Source organism: Saccostrea cucullata, unplaced genomic scaffold (genome assembly GCF_032062105.1).
Source record: "Saccostrea cucullata isolate Sc308-1 unplaced genomic scaffold, CSIRO_AGI_Scuc_v1 ctg3203, whole genome shotgun sequence".
NCBI lineage: Eukaryota > Metazoa > Mollusca > Bivalvia > Ostreida > Ostreidae > Saccostrea > Saccostrea cuccullata.
The window spans coordinates 67,501-83,937 of record NW_026938546.1 but is presented as its reverse complement, the minus strand read 5'-3'; the positions used below and the strand labels follow the sequence as shown (position 1 = coordinate 83,937).

General features: G+C 34.5%; 2 protein-coding genes across 4 annotated transcripts in view; one reads left to right on the top strand and one right to left on the bottom strand.

The window, feature by feature from the left end:
• Window positions 1–2,156: 2,156 nt before the first annotated feature.
• LOC134250596 (phosducin-like protein 3) lies at window positions 2,157–8,516 on the bottom strand. 2 transcript variants are annotated; one of them, XR_009988530.1, is made up of 7 exons: window positions 8,345–8,516; window positions 7,542–7,671; window positions 6,876–6,966; window positions 4,794–4,937; window positions 4,227–4,435; window positions 3,084–3,281; window positions 2,157–2,835 (listed from the first exon to the last, which is right to left on the bottom strand). XR_009988530.1 is itself a non-coding variant. In XM_062732959.1 (6 exons), exons 1-6 carry the CDS (start codon window positions 8,348–8,350, stop codon window positions 3,139–3,141), a joined length of 723 nt encoding a protein of 240 aa, XP_062588943.1. In that variant the 5' UTR covers window positions 8,351–8,516; the 3' UTR covers window positions 2,157–3,138. The 2 variants fall into 2 exon arrangements, 1 of the variants encoding a protein (XP_062588943.1); XM_062732959.1 differs by having other exon boundaries at window positions 2,157–3,281.
• A 255-nt stretch (window positions 8,517–8,771) lies between these two features.
• LOC134250595 (inhibitor of Bruton tyrosine kinase-like) overlaps window positions 8,772–16,437 on the top strand; it is an 18,231-nt gene continuing 10,565 nt past the window's right edge. For both annotated transcript variants that reach the window (XM_062732958.1, XM_062732957.1), the window contains exons 1-15: window positions 8,772–8,915; window positions 9,343–9,954; window positions 11,269–11,365; window positions 11,615–11,739; window positions 12,097–12,207; window positions 12,428–12,513; window positions 12,770–12,854; window positions 13,135–13,252; window positions 13,416–13,587; window positions 13,753–13,876; window positions 14,392–14,578; window positions 14,827–14,992; window positions 15,291–15,396; window positions 15,707–16,131; window positions 16,338–16,427. In XM_062732958.1, coding sequence (XP_062588942.1) covers window positions 9,631–9,954; window positions 11,269–11,365; window positions 11,615–11,739; window positions 12,097–12,207; window positions 12,428–12,513; window positions 12,770–12,854; window positions 13,135–13,252; window positions 13,416–13,587; window positions 13,753–13,876; window positions 14,392–14,578; window positions 14,827–14,992; window positions 15,291–15,396; window positions 15,707–16,131; window positions 16,338–16,427 — 2,216 coding nt within the window. In that variant the 5' untranslated portion in view covers window positions 8,772–8,915; window positions 9,343–9,630. The remainder of the gene's footprint in view (window positions 8,916–9,342; window positions 9,955–11,268; window positions 11,366–11,614; window positions 11,740–12,096; window positions 12,208–12,427; window positions 12,514–12,769; window positions 12,855–13,134; window positions 13,253–13,415; window positions 13,588–13,752; window positions 13,877–14,391; window positions 14,579–14,826; window positions 14,993–15,290; window positions 15,397–15,706; window positions 16,132–16,337; window positions 16,428–16,437) is intronic.

Genomic DNA, 16,437 nt, shown 5'->3' with positions numbered 1-16,437 from the left:
GGGCAAACACAGACCTCCAAAACATCAGAGATGGGATCAGGTGCCATGGAGGATTGAGCATTCCCTACCAACCGATCACACCCGTCGTGTGCTTCTTGTCATGATCGGGAAATAACTAAAACATTTTTACCAATTATTAGGCCCTTGTTTTTATACTGTATTTGACTATTTATCTATAATGTATAGGACTTTTGGCGGATGTGACTAGTCATTAGGGGAAACTTGTACCTGATCCTTCTCTTAAATTTGGAGATCAGAAAGTATTATATACAAAATGGATTAAAAAAATAGTTTTGAAAGAAAAAAATGAAATCGAATTTACCAATGTTTCGCTTATAACTCTTCAATCCAATGATACTCTCAACTAACTGAAATGATGACTTTTTGATCCAAAAACAATGTTTCAAACGCATCACCTAGTGTGCTTTGATTATACGAGGGTTGATGAAAAAGTTCGCGAACTAATTGAATAACTTCCATAAAAGAAACCATATTTGGTTTCAGTGTTGATTATATTTTAAATTAGTCCTCTCCAATTTTTATGCACATATGCCACTGTTCTGCGCATGTGCGAATCACGTGATATTGGCGGTCACGTGACACCCTCCATAGCGTTTTGTCACAAAAACTGAAAGATTTTTCTGAGTGTTATATTCTTATCCATGTAAGTAAATTTTCATAATAAGACCAGTTCATTGTCAGAAATGGTCAAATCTTGGCAACAGAATGGGTAGATATAGAGGATATTCAATGTTTTGTAGTTGAATATGGAATTTATTTCACGAGTGGGACAGGATTTTTGATATTTTCACGAGTGCGAAGCACGAGTGAAAATATCAAAAAATCCTGTCCCACTCGTGAAATAAATTCCATATTCAACTACAAAATATTGAATTTTCTGTTTATTACATTTTTATTAAAATAAATCATTGATTTTTTCTTTGCCTGTCTTTTTGTAATACAGTCATAGGCTCGTGACGTCATAGTTGAGCGGTTGATACGTCATAGCTATGTAATGTGAAAGCACGGTAAACATGGATTTAGCAACATATTTTTGGTAATTTTGACAGTTTTATTCACTGTCAGAATTGATTATTATCTCCATTTTCTTATATTAGGTCAAGGAAGCTTTTTTTTTTATAGCAATCATCGTTATGGGAAGGGAGATCGAGAGTTTTCCCGCACTTCTGATATTCGTAACACTGTGACAGGATATCATTTTGATATCCTTTCACACTGTGACAGGATATTATTTTTATTCAATGAATAAATCACAGTATTTCACGGGAAAAAATGTAATAAAAGAATATCCTTTCCGAAAATAAGCATGGCGACCATTAAAACACAAATCTTCTTTCTCCGGAGAGACGTTTATTTAAGGTGGATACAGCATGGTTGCCTCCTTTTTATCATAACTAATATGTTTAAAATCGAAAGTAAACGATATCTTATGTATTTATTAATTATATTATTGTTCAAATATTCAACTATTTTTCAAAGTGTTAATTGGAGGTCTTTGGTAGCAAATTGCTTAATTAAAAACACGTATCTTTCCAAACTTGTTTTCACAGAGCAACATGGCATGTATCATTTTTAACCATCTGCATTACTTCACTAAAACGATCAATCCAATCATTGATTAAGTTTATAGTAAGGCATTTGCCTTCATAAACTATGTACAAATTATTATATGTTTTGGCAAAGGGCTTTCTAAGATATGCAATAAATTTTACAGTCGTTTGTTTAACGAGTACGACTGAGACAACAACTTTTCGTCACAAGTGACCTACATAGTGACGTCATTTTCACATTGTGACGTCACAAACAAGGAGCAAAACTTTCTTCAGCATACGCTATTTATAGAACTTGTGTATGGTTATGTGTGCACCATGTTTCATTCTAATCTGAACTGTGGTTTTGTAGATATAGAGATAGTTCGTGAACTTTTTGATCACCCCTCGTACATTGAAAAGAAACCAACTTGAAGACTAATCAATGGATTATATCTTTTGGGAAAAAGCATAGCAGTTAAAATTGAAATATCAGTTATTAATCGGATTGTACATAAAATGAAAGCTAATGACCCTCCTTCCCACATTCTTCAATGAATTCCAATTCCTGATCAAGTTTGGCTAAAGAAGATAAATCTTAAAGTCGTGTCTGGTTATACACATTTAATTGGAATACAGTATGCATCATGACATATAATGTTTGACTAAGTTAGAAACTTGGTGGTGAAAAATGTCATTTATGGCTGACAAAAAGCTGCAACAAACATACATACATATTATATACTGTAACATCATATGTGTAACTAGCAAGTAGGGGTAAAAGTGTCAAAACATACTGAGCATTTGCAAAAAACAAAAATTATTCAATAACTTAATTTTCTTTCATACAATTATAATATGAAATAACAGATATTTATTTCTTAATTATATCAATTAGTATTTCCACCTTTTCCTAAATGCAGTTTATCTGGAAAAGGGGTGCATTTAGTCAAAGGGATCAAAAACTATTTTGTAATTCACAACAAATGTGCCTATTTTAAATTTCAAAATATGCATTGGTTCCAAGTCTTTCCGGAAACATCAACACAGTTAACTTGCTTTGCACATTTATGACTGTCTGTTTCTATTCATCCAGAAAATGCGTGAAATGAAAATGCTCCCCTGATCTGATATACACTGTATACATATTTAACACCATAGCTTAAACTCTTTTAACATGTTTAATGTTAAATTGTTACACATTTTTTCTTCATTTATGATGTTTGACATTTCACAAAATACATTTGTGCTTTAATTATCAAATAAAGTGTGTTAATAAGTTCAACTCTTATAAATTTTACCCCATTCACTTCAGATAAAAACATCTTCCAATCTGAAAAGTAATTAAAATACTGCATAATGATGAAAATAAACTACAGTACTTTATATTTCATCAATCTTTACAGCCCTGTTGATGGTAAATACTTTGCACTCTATTCTTCATAATTATGTTAGATCATATACTTTTATTGTTTTTATAAGTTTCAGATTTTGGCAATTTTTCAATTTCATAAAAACATATCAAAGGGGCACTTCGAGATAAAGGTCAGTTTTTCCTTCTGTCGTTCACAGACACAGAGCACGTGTTTCACCAGTCATTTTCGTCACTGTCGCCATCGTCCAGTCTATTCTGTCGTACAGCCGAGTCCATGACGTCGTGGATTTCACGTTTTGGCGGTCCCTCCAAGTCCGTCTTCAAAACTCCAACCTCCGATAACATCCACTCCAGCTCTACAACAGAACATAAAAGACACTTATAGCAGCACAGATATCAGAATCTTTTTCTTGATGATTTTATTTAAATTATAGTGCAGCAAACCTTGTTATTTAGAACTCAGTGAGACACATGGAAAATTCTGAGTTTTGGATCCCCCCCCCCACCTTTGCTATTGTCCAAGAAGTCAACATTTTATAAATGAAACTTAAAATCAAATATGGAAGCTATTTAAATTACTATTACATAATTAAGGAATCACTCTTTAGTACAGAATGCCAAGGCATCAATAGTGGGAAACATGGGATAATCTGTATAATGGGCAAAGCCCGTTTATGCATAAATTATCCCATGTTTCCCAGTATTGTTGATGTCCCTGACATCCTTAACTAACTTGACAATGATTCCTTATATTTCCATTTCACTGTGAAATAAAATTGTAGATTTAGACTAAATGTAGATAGATTTAAAATACAAGAAGTCTCCCTTGCCAATTTCAATAGTCCTCGCCCAATGACGTCAAACACAAAGGCAGTCGCATGAGATTTACATGCATATTTGGCCTCCTAGCGTCAGACACAGAGACAGTTTTGCATGAGATTTGCATGCATACAGTACAAGGCCTCCTTAGCTCCTAACCTATTGTCCTGCCTAATTTACATTCCGGTAGAATTATTAAGAAATCAACTCCGCTAACTTTCAAAGAGTTATCACAGGGGAAAAAGTTAGAGATGGAAATAATAGTATATTAATTTTCTTATTCTGGTAATGTGAAACATAAACAGACTTCATATTACATATCCTGGACACTCACAGTGAGCTAAAACTAATAGTTACCACATTCTTAACATATACATGTAATTATGTGCTATTTATAAGAATAGCAAGGTACAACCAAATCTGGTGCTGAGAAATTTTGTATCAATTCACAATTATTACATTCCTACATTAGTTATTCTTACCGTCTTGTTTAAAGTTCATCCCACCGAACACAAGTGGTCCAACATATTGCTTTTTAAGGTCCCCTTCAAAGTATATAAATATCGTAGGCAGATTCTTATCTGGGTAGTTAGGAATGCATACACTAGACTCACTCCGTAAAAACTTTACGTCAGGAAATTTCTTTGCTAACGTTGATATGTGTTGATTTAATAATTTACATAATGGAATTCTGAAAGCAGAAAAAAAAAATGTAAATGATGATTAATGCATGCCAAACGTAAAATGTTTATTCCAATCACTGATATGTGGTCAATAATTTTGAAAAGTAATGGATTAAATTATAATTACTTTGAAATCTTCTGGTAACAAAATTATTGAAGTAATTTCTGAAGTGTATCTATGAAGAAAAGGCAACAAGCTGAAATTCCAGTGAGTCTACAGATTGGGGGATAGGAGTGATGAATGTTTTAAAGATTTTTATGTTTTTTTTTACAGAAAATTAAATTGATCATCAAAACTGTAATACACAAAGAACAATTGTGCGTTGTTGTTGATGGTTAGTACTTTTTCTACTCAGTGGTACTTACGATTGTTTGTAGACATGTAGAACAACCCAGACACCTTCCCCCGCCTTGTTGACCTCTGTGACGTAATCGACCTTGGATATTTCCTTGACCTCTCCATATTTAGCCTTCATCTGAGCCTGTCTCATCTCTGCCATTCTTTGTCTCCTGGTAACGATAAACAGCATACAAAATGAAAATTATCAAAAAAGTTCAAGCTCTGCTTAATCACAGCAGGCATAAAACATCATGGTATCTTGCTCACACATACGAGGGTTGTCCCAAAATTGCGTAGACTGAGCTTATATCTTTTGAATAAATGGATGTATCTTTATAAAATTTTCAGGGTGGATAAAGCGTGTTTTTGGCAGAAAAATTATGAAGTCTTATCATGTTTACTTGAAAACTTTTCGAGTTATAACATTTAAAGTGATATCGTTCTCTAACACCCGCAGCAATCTGCAAATGCAAAAAATACAAATGTCAATGGTTCAAATATTTGGAAAAAATATTTTAATTACCAGAATCAAATTCTTAAAATAAACAAAACAGTTATAGTTATATATGTGAAATATATCAATAACTTGATATGATCAAACATTTAAATATGAAAACAAAGTATGTGCATTTACTGGTTTGAAATAATATTAATTTGAAAACACTATATTTCTACGGGCTTTTCATCTGTTTTCTCTAATGGAGTTGCACAATGGAACTCTTGTCCACTTCTTAGCCTTGTCTTTTATTTTAGTTACTGTTATTCACATTTACATAGAGAAACTGTTTTAGTCATTTCAAATACTTAGGACGAGAAAAAGTTTCCTAGTCTACCAAACACGTTACTGGTACATTTCTGTAACAGTGAATTTGATATTTCAGGATCAATACACTTGGTCATAGCCCAGTGCGCCGCCTGTGCCGATGCAGCCGCCATTTTTCAAAAGGTTGGATTTCAACCCCATGTATATAAAACGTCATAAAATTCATATTTATCAAAGCATAAACACCAAAATGTGAGGAAATATAGTTAATAAACAATATTAAGAATTTTCATTTCCATTTAAAAATTACGGGTAATAATTCCTTTTCCGTGTGATTTTATATATTACCAAATTTTAATTGCAACTTTTGGGTATTGCACTGCCTTCCTACACCTGACAATGAAATGTGTCTTAAGTAGTTTTAATTTGGAATAATCTGTGTAATTATTCCATATTTGTCCATAAATTTATTAGATAGTGTTGGTTTAATCTATATACGAAGTTTCATTAATGTATGACATATGGTTCCTAGAAAACAACGCTTGTCTACGGAATTTTGGGACAACCCTCGTACATGTATATTCAAAGCAGATTATAATGATATTCTTTATAACAAATTGCACAAGTCTTTCCACAAAATCTAAAAGAATTTAAAAATTTATTTTTGTTACTAATATTTTTCCTGCAGAATAATTTCATTCAGAAAGGATAATACATTACACAGGTGATAATCCTCATTAAATAACCAAGCATTGAATATAATAATAATAATAATGATTGGATTTATATAGTGCTTTTCTAGCATAAATGCTACTCAAAGCGCTTTACAATCATTATTACCATGATTACCCCAGCAGACCTTAACAATCCAGAATCTTTCTCAGTGCAAGCTGCCGTAATCAGCGCTAGAACACTTACATTCTGACAATATCTTTCACTGTCTATAGCCAGGTACCCCTTTTACACTTGGGTGGAGTGAGGAAATTCGTGTAAAGTGCCTTTCCCAAGGACACAACGTCGACTTGCCGCGGCCAGGATTCGAACTCACAACCTTTCGGTTTGGAGTCCGGCACCTTAACCACTAGACTACCGACGCCATATAACTCATATGCCAATATTACGGTGAACGTTATCACTTGAATATGGAAGTATCCAATCCTTCTTTTTAATAAAAGGGACTAAACCAGTGAAAGTTAGTGTTAAACCCTGGATACTGACCTGTAGACATTTACATGTATAAAATACTGACCTGTAGACATTTTATACATGTATAAAATACTGACCTGTAGACATTTACATGTATAAAATACTGACCTGTAGACATTTACATGTATAAAATACTGACCTGTAGGCTTCAAAAATTCTCTCTTCCTCTTCATCAATCTCATCTTCTCTTTCATTAAGTTCATCTAACGTCATATCCTCTAATGTTTTATCTACAGAAATATTTCATCATCGCATTAATAATTATTATTTCAGCATAAACAATGCCTGTGTTGAAATGAACTAAGAAGACAAAATCAGCTGGATTTAACATGTTTAATGGTATAATGACATCTTCTAAGAACTGTACATATTCTCACTATGACAGGATTTTAGCTATAACCCACAGAGTCCTAACATTAGATTAATACATGTAAAATATATCATTCTGAAAACTTGTAAATATATAGTTACTTGTAAAAATTAATTCAGATATGAAGAGAGCATATTTTACATGTTTAACATGTTTAAGGAATAAAAAAGCTTATTTTAATCTATGTTGTTCGATATGAAATAACTTTGGGCTGTTTACATCTAAAACTGCTAATTCCTTCTACTCTAATTTCAGTGTAAACAATAAGACTTTTTTTTCTACAAAAATGGCTTCAACATTGATCATGTTTTAAGAGCAACATCAAGCTGAGTTATACATTGTGGCAACTTAATATGTTATACGATATAAACTTACTCTTTTCTCCAATCAAATGATGTGTTAAAACTCAAACTAAATTATCTAAGGCTAATAAACCTGTGGTTTTGCTTTGAATGGTGGCCTCCATGATGTTGACAATATCATCCTCTGAGACTTCTTTCTCTTTGGGCGGGATGATTCCCTTGGCTCGTAGAACATCATTCCACTCTGTGTCAGCATTAGGGTCCTATCAAAGGAAAATGTCAGCATTGGGATAAAAAGAAGAGGAAGAGAAGTAAGTATACAGCTACATGTTTACATATTAAATTGGGTTGGGCCTAGAACATGTAGAAGTAATTGTTTCAAACTTCTTCACAAGAATGTTTTATTCTTTTTATGGCTACAATATCCGGAAGTCACGTAGTGAGTAATACTAAAACTGAAGTAGGATATAGGGAGTCCAATGAAGAGGATCCTTAGGGAGCCTGAATTGGAAACCAACGATAAGTAACGATAAGATAAGTAAGTAAGTATGTGTTGACCGAGAACTAATGTATTGACAAATTATGGAATTACCTCAAACCCCTCCAAGGGTCATCATAATCACATAATTTAAGTTTAACTTAAGAAGCAGAGCTTGAAACATATAAAACATCGCACCTAAGCATTGAAATAAAATGCTTCCCCTTGGAACTTAAATTTCTTATAAATTTTGAAAGCAGTGGAGATGAAAGGGGGGGGGGGGATAAAAGACATTTACACATGTTGGAAGTGTGTAGTTAAGGAACTTAGATATATCAACCATTTATTTACACCATCAAGTAAAATAATGCGAATGTATACCAACTTCTAATTCATGTATTTTTAAAAAAATTTCATTCCTAATTTCCTTTTTAAGAAGTAGAGAAAAAATAGTTTACCTGCATTTTAACGATTGTCCTCGAGGTCTGTATGACTTGTGTTGATAACAATATCTTTACCCTCCTTTCAGAGTGATTTAATGCCTTAAATTAACCCACTCTATCAGATTGTGTTACTCATAACATGTGTTTTACACGGAAGTGGCGATTTGAGTGTTTTCATTTCCTTATTTGGAAATTTTACACGATGAGGGTTAAAATACTTATGGTCAGATTTATTATTTCCGAGAAAAAATTAACCGGTTTTAGAGTAATCTGGTAATATTTACCTGCATTTCTTATTTATCTATTAGTTTACTTAAAACATCAAAGCAGTAATCTACTTTAATATTCCGTTTAAAGAACTGTTAATTGAGAACCGTTTAATTAGAATCCGGAAATATGCAGCTTAACAAAATTACTGTAAAATTACTTTTCCAAGGTTACTTCCTGTTATGAAATTGGCCGAAAACTCCATAAAATGAACACGTATGATTCTCGTATGTTAGGTGTTTTATCGTCATGAAGTCTTTTTCTGAAGTCTCAATCACCAGGAATTTTATTTTTAGTAAAATATCTTTCAGCTAACTTGGTGAGTTCCGACGCTTAACGGAGTAAGGCATCAATATTTCCTGTATGGTGCAGACAATTTTTTTTTAATTTGAGAAAATTCCATTCAGGATTTTGTAGAAAATACAAAGTCTTTTTAGTAAATGTGCAAGCACTAATATGTGTCACAGTTGCAAAATTGTTGCTACATATCATAAGGGGAAATTCAGACAAACATATCAGGAGGGCCCAGACAACAGATCATTAAATTTAATAACAGTGTGCAAAGATAATATTGAGTTATGTCCTTTAGGGATCAAGAAAAAAGAAATAATTAGCATAATATATTGACGGCGCATCAAAGCAAACACAAATTCTTCTATTGTTTTAATTTAAATTGGGCTCGTAAAACTGCATGTGCAATTAAAAATGCTATTATTACTACTAAGCAGATTCTGTTTTCATTGTAGGTTCCTCCAATGCAAGTATGGCTTTTTGAGGATGAAACAACAATGGCTGCCCTGTATGGGCATCCATTATTTACAAACTTGTAGCTGGCATCCAGCGTTTTATATGTAAATACAGCCAGCCACTTCACTGAAGAGGACCGTGCTGACCTGTCCTGTTCTTCATTCATAATCAACTTTAATTTATTTATTATATTCATTTCCCTGTTTTCATTTTTCCTTGTAAAAGAAACATTTCATTAACATTTTAAACTGTTAACATACTTTTAAGTCACTACTTATCCATAAGCAATGCCTATAACCTTTGAACCTGAATGTGGCCCCAAGTGCCGCTCTAAGAACCACGCTTATGAAATGGTGGCAGCCATCACCAAGGGAACACTTCAGGAGGTCCAGGCTTTCGCCCGACTGTGTTACGCTGCGGGGCACCACAATGACATGTTTGGGAGGTCAGCCCTCCACATGGCTGCCTCCTGTGGTAAAGTGGAGATCGTGGAATGGCTGCTGGAGGAGAAAGGTGGCGACCTGACACTGAAGGACGCAGAGTCAGGGTGGACAGCCCTCCACAGAGCCTTGTTTTACGGACAGCTGGCAGTGGCTAGACTTCTTATTCAGGTAAAGAGACCATGCCTACAGCTGGGTCTAGGTAGACTTCTTATTCAGGTAAACAGACCATGTGTACAGCTGGCCCCAGCCAGACTTCTTATTCAGGTAAAGAGACTATGTGTACAGCTGGCCGCAGCCAGACTTCTTATTCAGGTATAAATACATCTGTGAAAGTTGAATTTGATTAAAGCAAAATTTGTGATAAATCATCTATTAAGATACATACAGTAAAACACAAAGAAAAGTGCCAAGATGAACAATGTGAATTCATTTGATTGATGATTAATATCTGATTATGGGGATTCCGATAAAATCTAACTATTGCTGCATTAGGGCTGGGTATTGAAAGAAATTTTTCGATACGATACATATTGCAATACAGAGGTGCGATATGCGATACATATTGCCGATACAGACAAATGAGAATACACTATTCTTTGCATGTTTTTTAAGAGCTGATAGTGTTTTTTAATTATTAAAAGCATAAATTTACAATAAAACATTTTAAATCCTTGTTTCTTTTCTATTCTCTTTGAATGGACAATGTATGACAGATTAATGTTATTTGCCCATATTTTTACTTCAGAAAAATCAAGGCATCGATCCACTTAGGTTTCAGACAAGCCCTTGTGCATGTAAATACAGTGGCACTGGTACTAAATACACGTTCTGAAGCCACAGACGACATCACAACATTGACCTGTTTGACAGTGTTGATACTTCACTTGACGTCGTACTAGTGGAAGTAATGGCAGATAAAATATTTTACCGAAGTTAAAATAAACTATGACTTAAAAATTCTGATTGATATCTCATTATCGCAATATCGGTTTACATTCCATGACTTTTTTTTTCGACGCGCCATTTTACCTACCGGAATTGCCTCCAAGTTTCACAGTAGCGAACAGGTCAATGTTGCGATGCCGTCTGAGACGGGTAATAATATATAGGCTCGTTGTTCCTCCAGAACTTGCGACTTCTTGTTGACAAATATAATTACATTTTGCCTTTTTTGCTGCTGACTTTTACGTAGCGACCCTACACTTTTGACATGTTTACATACGTTTAACCGATTTAAGATAAGTCGTTCGTAATATTAGTCACTTTCACGTTTTTCTTTCTCTTAATTAAACGTTGAAATAATCGAGCAATACACAAGCATCTCTGTATCGGTTATCGTATTGCTAAAAAATATCGATATATACCGATTACTGATATATTGATCCAGCCCTATGCTGCATACACAAAAACAAATGAGAGTCGCCATTAAAACCATCTTTTAGGCATGAAGCCATCTTTTTCTACTTTTTTCTATGATTTCAGTACAACAGTGATCTGTACACTCGGGATCACCTAGGACTGAGTCCACTAGATGTCGCGATGAAGGACCGCCCACCTCACATCTCGTACGATAAAGGAGGTAGATATCACATCATGTAATCTGTTGTTGCCCTCATTATTTGCAGTTAAATTTTGAAATCATAAATCTAAATCATAGTCCATTCTGTGACAGGCAAATTATGAGCAATAATTGGTATCTAAAAGTAAAAGTATCTCTCTTAAGTTTACGAGAAAATATTTGTTACAGAAGAATTCTTTTTAACTTGACAGTTTTCAATTATTTTAGTAGAACAGTGTGAATCATAATTTTATCCATTTTATCTTACAGATCTGTCAGATGTCTATACTTGGGGAGATAACACCAATTTGACCTTGGGTCATGGTAAGGAGCAGAGGAGAGGTCACCCAGAGGTCATTGAAGAGTTCAGAAAGAATGGTATCTCAGTGAAAGAGGTAAGAATGGTATCTCAGTGAAAGAGGTAAGAAAGGTGTCTCTATGAACGGGTTAAGAAGTACAGGGAGACATAATTATGGAAAAAATTTTATCGACATGAGGAAACAGTTCATGGCAATAAACATGTATACGTAGACTACAATATGGGTGCAATATTAGAGAGAATGGAGAAGCAATCTGTATTATAAGATTCTAAGATTAATTAATTATTTGGAAGCAGAGCAGGGTTTAATGATCTACTACCAAAGTGTGTGTTTTAAAGCCTCTTTATTCTGAAATCATTGCATTCCATTACTGACTATTTTCCTTTTTGTTGCAAGATTACTGGGAGTAAAACTCTATTGTATTTGCTACAGGCTGTGTTGTGTAAATACCACTCTGTGTTTCTGACGACTGATGGTCAGGTGTACACCTGTGGACACGGCCAGGGAGGGAGGTTAGGGCATGGGGACGAACAGACTTATACAGTAAGTACAATATTACAGGTAACAGTTAGTACTTACATGTACTAACAGACCTACACAGTAAAAGGAAGTGACTATAAACTGTATTATAGACAGACCTCTGAAATGATAATAACATTGCATACTAGTTTTTATACCCAAGTATAATATCACATGATATTATCTGAGGGAAAAAAATCAGCAATCAAAATTTTTATTTGAGTTATCTTCCCTTTGTTTTTAGGTTCCTAGGCAGGTGGAGACACTGAAAGGTCAAGTCTGTACTCTGGTCGTGGCCTCTAGAGATCACACAGTGTTCCTCCTCACTGAGTAAGTAGGTCATGTATTGTAAACAAGAGGTATATCATGATATGGATTGAATTCAAATCATTGAATATTAAGTACTCAGAGATATTATGTAATAAAGATTGATGATATGTACATGTATTAGAATCATGATCATCCTATGCTTAGTTTTCCTCTTTACACATTGATCATGAAATGGTCTCTTTTTGCTGGTGTGGATGCTTATTTCAATATTTACATTCATGTAAATTTTTAAAATCATTTCCCATTATGTTTTTAGTGGTTCAGTGTACTCCTGTGGATTGAATGATAGTCATCAGTTGGGACAGTCCTCAACTATTCCTAAATCCCTCATCCCTAAACAGGTAATGACTAGATAGGAGATTAGTAGATAATGGTTCCAATCGAGATTATCATGTCAAAAATTATTGATTTCAAACTTGGAGGATAGCTTTATAGTGACAACCAAATTTGGTTTTTTAAACCATGTAAAATAAGCTTTTTTGATCAAAGCTTGCATGCCTTTTGTATGTATGTCTTATTGCAGTCAAACAAGTCTCTCTTTGTAAGGCAGATAACTTGAATGATTTATCTGCAGTGTGCATAATGTACAGATGTTAAGAGGTAAAATTTCTCCTTTTTTAGGTGACTGGTAAAAACATTAAGGGGAAGTCTATTAAGGGTGTGTGTGTTGGCAGATTTCACACTGTCTTGTACACGAGTGATGCTGTGTACACATGTGGACTGAATGCCGGACAGTTAGGTATGACTCATCTTAAAATCATTATTCCAAAATCAGATGACCTTGAACTTGATCTTTAGCCTCAGTGAAGAAAAAATTTGCCTGAGATCTTTTATACCTTGAGGGGTAATTCTTGATATTAATTTAGTCTAATGAACTTTAAACATTTTGTTACTATTTTTAGGTCACCCTAAGGGAGCAGAGAAGCAGACCCAGTTAAGACAAGTGTCCAACCTAAATCACCCCGACATCTCCATCGTCATGGTGTCGTGTTCTGACGCGGCAACTGTGTGTATGACGACGCGTGGGGATATCTATGTCCTACATGAGTACCAATGCAGGAAAATCGCTACCAAGTAGGTTTTCTTTAAAAAAAATAAATTGATAGAAATGATTGTATGAAAGAGTTCAATGACTGGGTAGTATGGAAATAGTATTTCTTTCACACAGACAAAGTTAATTTTTTTGTTTTCAATATAAGTGTTGAATGTACCTGTAAACAATGTGATTTTTTTTCACAGATGGCAAGAAATCCAGAAGATTTTGGTGTCTGGAGGAAATTTGGACCACCTGTCTGATCTTGATGTCCTGAGAGAACGAGGGGGTACAGAACTACGCATCTTACTCCTCAATACCAGCGGAAAGGTGAGCTAAAATGTCATCATGTTTAATATATGTGACTGCTCATGATAATAGATTGTGGGCTAGAGTTTAACCTTTCACTGTAAACGTATTATATTTAGTGATGTACTGTAGAAGTACTTGTTTCTGGGTGGTATCAATTTATGATATGTACGCGGTCAGCAATTGTCCACCGAAATTTGTCCCATCGTATTTAAATACACTTGTAAGGAATATACTGAGAGTCAAAGAAATCCGCATAATTTTCTACCTGCGGATTCAAGAGAAATCGAGATTATGACCTCAGGGAAAATAGTATGTCTACAGTATTCTATTTAGCGATTTTGGTGGAAATCAGAGTCCGGTAAATCAAATTTGTTGTCAAATGTCTTGTTTATCATACATTTATATCAAGCACATTCAGATAGCACAAAATCAAAAGTACACTAACTTGTTGAAAAATGAATTTCTGCCAAATATCATACTCACCAAATATAATACATTTACAGTAAGTATTAATGTTTTATTACCTGCTATAGGTGTTTGTCTGGCACGCCGCTAGTCCCAGTCTAAAGAGATGTCGCTGGGCCATCCGACGTCAGCTGACCGTGAGAGATGTGGCTCTGAGTACCAATAATGTCGCCATAGTAACAGATTATGGGGAGGCCTTCTTAGGCAACTTTGTGATGAAGAAAGGAGGGAAGGAGAACACACAGCCAGCCAAAGGTTAGGGATAATACAGTGTAGTTGGCAGTCACAGCTAACAAAAATTTGATTGTCCTTTGATTTGTTGCATTCGAAGATGCAAACAACATCCAATATTTTTTGTATTAAACTTAAGTCACAGGTAATGATAGTATTAGACAAGTTCACTTTTGTTGAAAACATTCTCAATATTAAGTAACAAAATCTTACTTGTAAAAGGTATTGTGGTAACTTAAAATCTTTTCATATTAAATATCTCTGATTTTCAGAGCATGAGACAAGTGACTTTGAGTTACGGTTGATTGATCTCCTCCTGAAGGATGAAGCTGAGGATGTCATGCTTCACCGACTTCCTGAAATCCACCGAGGGACTCGCATCTTCATGGATCCAAAGGGACATAACTTCTGTGTGATGCAGTCCCTCCCCAACTCATGGTAGGAACCGTGTCTGTTGAGGAATAATTATTGTAGATAGCAGTTGTGGATAATACATTTTATTTTATTGCTAAGACATGAATGTGTAGAAGGTTAATAATAGTCATATTGTATTTATTCGAGTGTTAGCTTTTAGCCAATAAAAGTGTAACATTGAAGTCCAAATGAAAAATTAGCTTAAGAAACTTAGTGCTCTCCAAATGTGCATTATGAACATTTCAAATCCATTTCTTTTACTGGAATTGGAATTTAAAATGAATCATGAATTATTAGAGTGTTGTATGATTTTTTCCTGCAGTTTAACTGACGTCCCTAGTACCAGGCAATCAGAAATGGTGTTACATTTCAGACAACTTCTAGAGGAGGCCGATGAGTTTGATATGATTCATGACATCATTCTTAAGGTGAGGCTGAAAAAAGTGCATTGAAAGAAAGACACAAGATTGATAGCAGCATGAATAGAGTAAAATTTCAATGGGGTGCTTATCAAGAATGCATGTTAATTTCTGTTTTCTTTTCTTTACTTTATTTTGTAAATCATTTGTTATTTGCAAATATTTTATTTTTCTTGTGATTTGCTTTCAAAAATATCATTCTGAAATGTCACATATATTTTGTCTAGCTAATAAATTTTAAATACTTAAGTTGTAATAATAAGGTGCTGCAGAAATTTGGTGATCTGCCTGATTGTATATATTTTTTTTTTTACCACAGGTCAAAAGTAGGAGTTGGGCAGCTCACAAGTTTATTCTGCTCAGTCGATCTGACCTATTCTACAAGCTGATAGCAGAGGTCAAACGAAGGGCAACAGAGGAGGAACAGACCACCCTGGATATCCCAGACGTGAACCCCGAGATTTTTGAGCAGATGCTGACCTACATATACACTGACTCATGTGACCTGCTGAAGGTCGGGAGTGCGTTTGAATTCAAGTCAGTTCTCACAGAAAAAGATTGTAATGAGAATGACTTTGATGGAGAATACTTAAGCTCATTAAGGGGTAAATCTGCTTTTGAAGTGACACAGAAGAAGAAAGGGAAAGAAAAGAAAAACGTAAAAACAGCAATGGCTGAAAAAGATCCTGTGAGACTGCTTCAAGACATGGCTAAAAAATTTGGAGTCAAAGGGTTAGCCAAAAGGTGAAAGTCTTTTAAATTCATATTCATTCATTGATAATTGTTGCTTTATTTCATTTTGAATTCTGGATAATTGTGATAACCCTGTTAATTTCTCATAACTTTAGCCAAGCCTTTGGATTTAAAAGCATTTTATGCCTAAGTCATTGTAGCATATTAATCCCAGAAGCCTAAAACTTGTTGTACTGATGAGATATTTTACTTGACAGATTGGACGGTGTTCAGTGGGTGAATGGACAGATACAGGGGAAATCTAAACAACAGTCCAGGGCTCCCCTCAGATTCGACAGATCTAAGCTGTAAGTCTCA

What these genes read in the sequence shown, in the direction of transcription:
- LOC134250596 (XM_062732959.1), bottom strand. An exon ending in CTACATGTCTACAAACAATC is followed by an intron (nt 4,436 to 4,793) that starts GTAAGTACCACT and finishes TTCTGCTTTCAG; the next exon opens with AATTCCATTATGTAAATTAT. An exon ending in GATGAACTTTAAACAAGACG is followed by an intron (nt 3,282 to 4,226) that starts GTAAGAATAACT and finishes GTTCTGTTGTAG; the next exon opens with AGCTGGAGTGGATGTTATCG.